The sequence below is a fragment of the Nicotiana tabacum genome, chromosome 20, assembly GCF_000715075.1.
Source record: "Nicotiana tabacum cultivar K326 chromosome 20, ASM71507v2, whole genome shotgun sequence".
Lineage (NCBI taxonomy): Eukaryota > Viridiplantae > Streptophyta > Magnoliopsida > Solanales > Solanaceae > Nicotiana > Nicotiana tabacum.
Window position 1 is genome coordinate 11,735,982 of NC_134099.1, and position 8,679 is coordinate 11,744,660.

Consider the following 8,679-nt stretch of genomic DNA (forward strand, 5'->3'; position numbering starts at 1 on the left):
ACGAGTCTCGTACCTATTCGAGTCGTTTAAAGATCAAAGATCAGAAGAAGTTGAAGATACGAATCTGATGATGTAAAAGAGTCTAAATGCAGCATTAACTGTCAAATACGTTAGAGAATTTGAATTGAATAGAAATGATTGTGTAACGTTTCTTTTAAATATCATTTATTGCTCATAATTGCCTCATTAAGACAAAGACATTATATCTTCTCCTTGAATCAACTATAAAAGGGGAAAGACTCAACATCTGTAAGGATACGAAATACTATTGAGATCTTACTGAAATACAAAACTATTTACTGTTTTGCCATCATTCTCAAAAATATTTTATTTTCGTCTCCTGATTATCAGTAACCCGAATTTCTTTTTAGCTTTGACCAAAGACTCAGATTTTTGGTTAAACACACCCCTTTATATAAAATGGCACCCTCCCGCTCCAAATACTTTTAAACTCAATATTGATGGATCTTGTTCACCGGACAAAGGAAAATATGGCATTGGGGGTGTTTTCTGCAACAGTCAGGGCAACTGGATTTTAGGCATCGCAGGGACAGCTCAGGAGGGTACTCCAATTCATACTGAACTACTTGCATTAATCATGGGGCTCAAAATTGCAATACACCGCCATCTCACACCACTTGTCATTGAAACGGATGCTCGTGCAATACTAGGCATGTTTTCTTGCCCAGTTATAAAATTTACTATCATAATTAGTGATTGCAGGTTCTTGCTCCAACAGCTGGATAGCCCACCCATACACCATATACACAGAGAGCAAAACAGTGTGGCAGATAAGTTAGCATCGTATGGAGCCCTCCAGTTAAAGGAAAAATGCCGAATTTTTGGACAATCACCACCTTTTGTCAACTTACTCTTCCATCAGGATCAACAAGGCATTTACAAACAACGGCTTGTTAACAATAGTACTAGGGTTTCTAATCTTTTGCTCTCTAGTTCAACTAATGTATGTAATACTACTATTTTGTCGACTAGTTTATTATCTCATAGTAATAGTTTATAATCTAGGACTAGTAATGCATCCCATGACTCCTGTATGGGGCACTTATGTAACCTGATGCCTCTTATATCAACTATCTAGGTGTAATGTATAGCTCTATATTTTAAGTAATATGCATTATCTTTCCTACCAAAAAGATAGGTTTAAAATATGTATTAATAATTAGGTCAATTATTAATAGTTGAGCGACCATGCTAAAACCACAGAACTCGGGAGCGTCTCACACTTTCTCTCGGGTTAACAGAATTCCTTACCCGTTTTTCTGTGTTCGCAGACTTTAAAACAGAGTCAAATTTCCTCGATTTGAGATTTAAAATAATCGATGACTTGTAAATCGTGTGTGCGTTTCACGTGGTGCGATTCACAATGTGTACAAAAACAAAACGAGTGCGCGACTTCGCGGCTTGTTCAAACAAATTCCATAAATATTAAAAGCGGTTGGTTGATAAAAATGACCAATAGGTTTAAAATATGTATTAAATAATTAGCCCAATTATTAATAGTTGAGCGACCGTGCTAAAACCACGAAACTCGGGAGTGCCTCACACCTTCTCCTGGGTTAACAGAATTCCTTACCCGGTCTTCTGTGTTCGCGGACTTTAAAACAGAGTCAAATTTTCTCGATTTGAGATTTAAAATAAATCGGTGATTTGGGACACCATAAATTATCACAAGTGACGACTCTGAAATTAAATAAATAATCTCATTTCAATTATGTTACTTTAATTAGAAAAACTCCATATCCCCTCGAAAAAAGGAGGTGTGACACGCTCCAATGTGTATACAATGATAATATTGAACTGTAACCAAAGGTAGAAAGGTAAATGAACATTTTCGTAAATATTTTGACACTAATTCATAATCATGTGAAATTGTCATGGCCGGTTTTCCAACCATGCCCCATGACCCCTTGACGCGCCCCATGGCGTCGTGGCAAGCCTTCCAAGGCCTAGCGATCATGGAAGGCCCCGTGGTCTTGGTCGCGCCAAGTGACAAGCGCGTATGTGCCTAGCTATGTCACCCCATCGATAGTCCTCACCAGCACCCAGCCGCTGGCAAATACCAATAATGCCGCGCGCAGACTCTTTTGCTAAGGACAAAGTTGCTGCTAACGAACCTGCTTCTACCTTCTAAGAATCTAAGTCCTTTTTATTGTAAATATAGAGTAGTTTTACTTCGTGTATTTCCATTATGTCTTTCTAGCTTAGTTATGACAAGTCTTGTAACTTTGGTTTATTTATTTTTTTAAGCATTATTAGGGAAAATCAAGTACTCAAACTTTCAAGTAAGTAAGCACTATATTGGCTTTCTGTAATAGCTTCATTAATACAATCAAGCTATCTGTCATTCTCATTCTCTTTTATATTCTCTCAATTGCTCTTGACATTGATTTTCTTGTACGGCACTAATAATCTCGTCTAGCGTACGAAGGGGACTCCAGCTAACGGATAATAACCACATGAACATCGGTTACTTAACGTTACGTCGCCCATCTAAAAAAATTTTGGAAGGCGCCGTTACAGTGTAACAGTATACATGAACTGAATGATATCAAAACCTTTCATTCTAGAGGTGCAAAGTTCATACTCTCGGCCATTTCCCCAACCCTGAATATTGGACCATCCAAAAAATATAGTAATAATATTTATAAAAAGAAACATAAGATGTAAAACAAAAAAAAACAATTTCTTTTTCTAGTTATAATCCAACCAAGTAATGAAATTTCATTGCTATTTATTTCTTCAAGTAAACATCATCGAATTAAATACAATATTCATCCGCCAATAAGGAATTTTATATTCTTAATAACAAATTAACAATGAAGACTATTAATATACTTGGCTCCAAAACTGCCACCATCATGACTAATGGAGTATTGACCCGAGTTGATCACTACAAATGCATCCCCCTTCAACACAAATTGGAAACCCAACTTTACATTTCAGATCACGACGACAGTCTAATGTCGTCTTACACATGATCTTTTCTGTCACCACATCTGAAAATTACAAAACTCGTTAGCATTTAGGAAAAGAATTTAGTTACAATAAATTGCTAATATGTGACAAGTAAAAGATGCACAATGCTAAAACATTAGGTGCGACGATATATGCTATTATCATCAGTTGAAAGAAATGTTTTATAACCTTTTAATCATGGGTGGATTCACGGTGAAAATCATGGTTTATATGAACCCGTGATCCTCCAACGATATCAAATATATTATGTACATAATTTGCCAAAAATAACTTATTATTACGTGATGGCACCACGATCAAAAACGGCAAAGGGAAGGAAGGAGGGACCTTTATTATTGGTGGAATGTGTCTTGAGAACTAAACATACGCAACTCCCTTCAACACAAGTTGCAATCCCATAGTCACATGCTATTTGACAATCTTCTCTACACTCACATGTATCTGTTGTCACCACATCTGAAGATCACAAAACTAGTTAATATCAATGATAAATTTTTGAAGGACTTAGATACATACAGAAGTGGCAAAACAATTAAAAAAATAATTAATCACCCATATAATCTATTAAAAAATAGGTTGGATAATGAATTTTTTAAAAACGGATCAAATATAGATAAGAATCATATTATCCATTTAGAAAATGGATAACCAATGGATAACTAATGGGTCTAACTTTTATATTTGTAAAGCCTCAAATTAGGGTTTCTCAAGTTAGGGAGACTAAGAATTCCCCCAAAAGTGATCATATGCAAGAAATTATGGATACTATGGTTACCCATATCATCCGTCGGTTAACCCGCTTTTTATCCGTATTAAATATAGGTCGGATCGGATAATTTATCCGTTTTTTCATTATCCATTTTCAGCCCTAACCATATCCAATCCGACCCGCCCGTTTGCCACTCCTAGTTACATGTGTTACCAACATATGAGAAGTAAAAGGTGCTTCATGCTAAAACGACCATATATATATCACATGTGACTTTAATTTACGAGTTATTATACACCATTTGACTTCTTGGTGCGTTTATTTCTTTATATTTTGAATTCCAATGAAAATTATTGCTCCGCCTCTGTGTGTGTCATCAACATAAGCAAATGTATCCTAGATCTACTACTTCATGTTGTTTGAATAAATTTCGTCAGTTGAAAAAAATCTTGTGTAACCTATTATAAAATCACATGATCAAAATTTGCTAATATTATAACTTAATTATGTGTCACTAAGTGATTGAATATGAGAAAGATAAAGAGAGTGAGAGGAACCTTTATAATCAGCAGAATATGCCTTGAGATCAGCTAAACATACGCACATCCCATCAACACAAGTTGAAAACCCAGATTCACACGATAAGCTACAATCTTCTCTAGTTTGACATGTTTGTTGACATGTTTCTACTGTAATCACATCTGAAAATAACAAAACTCGTTAACATGTACATCATATATTTTGGAAGACTTAGATACATTCTGATATGCTCGTGTTTTAGGCATATATATATATATATATATATGTTAGATTCTCTTGACTTTTTTTTGTATATTTTGATACCTTTTAATAAAATTTTTGCCTCCGTCACTGATTATATAGACAGACAGACAGGGCGGGGGGTGGGGGGGGAGGCAGGGGAAATTCCTGCCTACGCCACTGATTGTATAGACGGACAGACGGGGAGGGGGGGTTGGAGGCGGGGGAGGGAGAGAGATAGACTGACCGCATAAAATAAGCAAGAAGGAGACTGCCAAAAACAAAGTCATCAAACTCTTGGCCATCTTGTGTAAAAGAATGTTTTTTTAAAAACTTTAGAGTGCTTTTTTACCACCATATTATATAATATCTAGTTCACCAATAACCTGCTAATTTTTTTTTCTAAAGAGAAAGTTAATTTAATGCCATTCCCAATTAGGAATTTTCTTTTTTAAATTTCAAATCATGAAATTTGGTTAGTGGATCAAATAAATTCTTTGAACTATGGAAGGTAGTCAAAGAAACATGTCTAGTAGTTACAACATTACCATATATATCAAGATTTGATGCATTTTGTTAAATGAATCTCCTGTAATGCAATTATTATTTTGGTTTCATTCCAGCTGGGGCTGCCCATCCTTAATTCTTCGGAAAATTATTCTGTATAATTAGGTAAATTTTTTAAGCAAATATACTATATGTTTCTTGACTTTCTTTATATATTTAATTCGTTATATTCTACTCCTCTTTGTAAAAAATCTAGCACCAGCACTGTATATAGACTCTCTAATTATTAATTGCTAGTATTAAATTATTTAATTTTGTGTAAACACGGATAGCGTGGTAAGTATTTACTGTTGAGTTTTACCTCTACACAAATCTCTTCCCCCCTCTTGCAAACCCTAGAATTTCCAAAGACCAAAAATCTTAACTTCTCCATTCTATGATACTATTGAATTGAGGTGTAACTGAGTGATTGATTGACTCATGTTCTTTTCATGAAATGAAATTTATTTATTAGGAGAAGTGTTCCGTTAAATAACATATTGTAAAATTTATTTATTTACATATTTCTTCTATTTTTAGATGGGTATAAATATCAAGACACTGAAATGTAAGCAGAGGTAGCAAGTAAAACAATATGAAAACAAATCTAATTCATAGCGATTCAAATTAGTCGAGCTGCAAAGCAGACACCAAAATCGACTGAATTTTTTTTTTGTTTTGTTTTGTTAGAACTGTAGGTGTTTGAAAGATATAGAAACTTGAAAAAAATAATATTATATAGTTACTCTCAAAATAATAATCGAGAAATATATACTTTCTAGTATTTGTGAGCCATGGAATCATGTCAATTCATGTTATACTTCGGGGTAATACATACCCATGTCGTTGCCAAAGTCGTAAATGAGTTCCAACGTTTATTGGATGATAAGTTTAAACCGTAATAGAGAGAACAAAAAGATTACAAAGGACTTCGTAGAGAAATTAGTGGGGTTTGAACTTTTTGGTGAATAAGTATAATTTCAATTCCTTAAAACGGGGGATGATGGAGTGTTTTAAGGGATTTATTAATGTGGAAAGAGAGATAATTTAGTTCTTTAAAAGGTAGGATTTATTTAATGGTATATAATGATAGTAAAAGATAAAAAAAGTAATGAACTTTTATAGAGTATACAATATCAGAAATGAAGTTCGGATGAAAAATAGGAATATGATTTAATTAGTAAAGATGTGAATCGCAAGATTCATTGAGTACACGTTTTAATAATTAAAGCTACATTTAAGGGATATTATCCCCTTACTAATAGTGGTTGTTACACGCATAAGATTCTCTATCAAGATATGCGATGTAATTTCTTTATGAGTATGCATTGTAACTTTCATAGTTAAGGCATAGTAAGTAAAGAGATCTATAGAGGGCTATACATCATTATTTTCCCATTCTTTTGATTACATAGATGATAGAGAAGAAAAAAATTATGAAGGACTTCATAAAGAAATTACTGGGGTCTGGACTTTTTGGTGAATAGATATAATTCCAATTTCTTAAAACGTGGAATGATGGAGTGTTTTAAGGGATTAAGTTGGAGTGATAAAAAATTTAGTTCCTTAAAATGTGAGCTTTATTCCAATTCCTTATAATGTGGAATGTTGGAGTGTCTTAAGAGATTTATTAAGTTGGAGTCAGAGATAATTTAGTTCCTTAATGAAACGACCCGGCCGGTCATTTCATGAGTTATCACTCTGTTTCCCCTATTTCTGCTTCTTTATGTGTTGTTCAGTTGTATTATGTGGTATCGGGTTGGTTGGTTCGGGTTCGGAGTGGTTTTTTGAGAGGAATGAGACGCTTAGTCTCTTTTTGGGAAGCTTTAGATGGAAAAGTCAACCGAAAGTTGATTTGTGAGTAAATGATCTCGGAACATAGTTTTTATGGTTCGGATCTCTTCGTGATGTGATTTGGTACTTAGGAGCGTGTTCGGAATGTAATTTGGAGGTTTGTGGTAAATTTAGGCTTGAATTGGCGAAATTGAAAATTTGGCGTTTTCCGGTTGGTAGTAAAAATCTTGTAATCAAAGTCAGAATGGAATTTCAAAAATTGGAGTAGGTCCGTTGTATAATTTATGACGTGTATGCAAAATTTTAGGTCATTCGGAGTTGATTTGATAGATTCCGGCGTCGTTTGTGGAATTTGAAAGTTTCTAAGTTCTTAGGCTTGAATCCGATGTTGATTTGATGTTTTAATGTTGTTTTGAGTGATTCGAAGGCTCGATTAAGTTTGAATGATGTTATGAGATGTGTTGGCATGTTTGGTTGAGGTCCCGAGGGCCTCGGGTGAGTTTTGGAAGGTTATCGGACCAAATTCTTGGTTTTGAGAATTGCAGATTTTTCTGGTGTTCTGTTGCAGAGATTTTTTCTTTGCGTTCGCGAAGGGATGTGGAGTGAGGCTGGAGAGTTGCTCTTCGCGTTCCCAATATTGGTTCCACATTCACGAAGGTTGAGACAGAGTGTGCATCGCGAACGCATGAGTGGAGTCGCGTTTGCGAAGAGGAGTGAGGCAGTTGGGGACCCCAGGTCCTTGGCCTACGCGTTCGCGAGGTGAGGGTCGCGTTCGCGAAAGCTTGGGCTGGCGAAGCATCACGTTCGCGTGGCAGTGTTTGCGTTCGCGAAGAGTAAAGCAGAGAGGCAGTATCGTTTGGTCTACCCGAACGCGAGAAGGCGGTCACATTCGCAAATAAGGAGATGCCTGGGCAGAATATATAAAAAACCCATCTTTGCGATTTTTAGCCTATTTCTCACCATTTTTGAATAGTTTTGAAGCTTTTTGAGAGGATTTGAAGAGGGATTCAAGGGATAACAATTGGAATTAAGGTTGTTGAACTCAATACTTGAATCTATGGTGATTTCTATCTAATTAGACATGAAATTAGTGGGATTTAAAGCCTAATATTGGAGAATTAGGGCTTGAAATTGGATAGTGTAAATTAGGGATTTGAGGGGCCATTTGAGGTACGATTTTGATTTTCTTGGTATGTATGGACTCGTGGGAGGATGAGGATTCTATTTATGTAATTTTGATCAGATTCTGAGACGTGGGCCCAAGGGTTGGGTTTGGCCCATTTCGGGATTTTTGAGTTAATTTGATAATTTTCACTTGGGCTTTGTTCCTTTAGCGCATATTAATAATATGATACTGATTTTTGTTAGGTTTGGAGCATTTGAAGGATGAGTCGAGAGGCAAAGGCATCGCGGACTAGAGTTCGGACCGGATTGAGGTAAGTTATGATTGTAAATGTTGTCCTGAGCATATGAAACCCCGGATTTTACACTGTTGTGCTACTTTGAGGTGACGCACACGCTAGATGACAAGCGTGGGATCGTGCACCGTTATGGATTTGTGACTTGGCCCGTCCCATATGACTGTTAAGTTGCGTATTTAATTAAAACTGTTTGATATCATTGTGTTTTGGAAAGTATTGCTATGCTTTGTGCTGAATGTTATATTTGGACCTCGTGCCAACTATTTTGGACCCTTATGGGGCTTTTTACTACTATTTCTCACTATTTTGACTTAATACATGTACTCAGTGATGCTCTATTTTACTGAATTCATAACTCAGCCGTATTTACTCCATTTTGATACTTTAAATAATATTTTGAGTTGAACATCATGTTTTACTGTTACCGAGTGGCTTGAGAGGTTTTTGACTGAG

At 35.6% G+C, this 8,679-nt stretch overlaps 1 protein-coding gene across 1 annotated transcript; it reads right to left on the minus strand.

The window, feature by feature from the left end:
* Window positions 1-2,732: 2,732 nt before the first annotated feature.
* LOC107784830 (uncharacterized) lies at window positions 2,733-4,786 on the minus strand. The gene is made up of 4 exons (XM_016606014.2): window positions 4,713-4,786; window positions 4,264-4,407; window positions 3,325-3,453; window positions 2,733-3,017 (listed from the first exon to the last, which is right to left on the minus strand). Exons 1-4 carry the CDS (start codon window positions 4,768-4,770, stop codon window positions 2,884-2,886), a joined length of 465 nt encoding a protein of 154 aa, XP_016461500.1. The 5' UTR covers window positions 4,771-4,786; the 3' UTR covers window positions 2,733-2,883.
* Window positions 4,787-8,679: the final 3,893 nt, after the last annotated feature.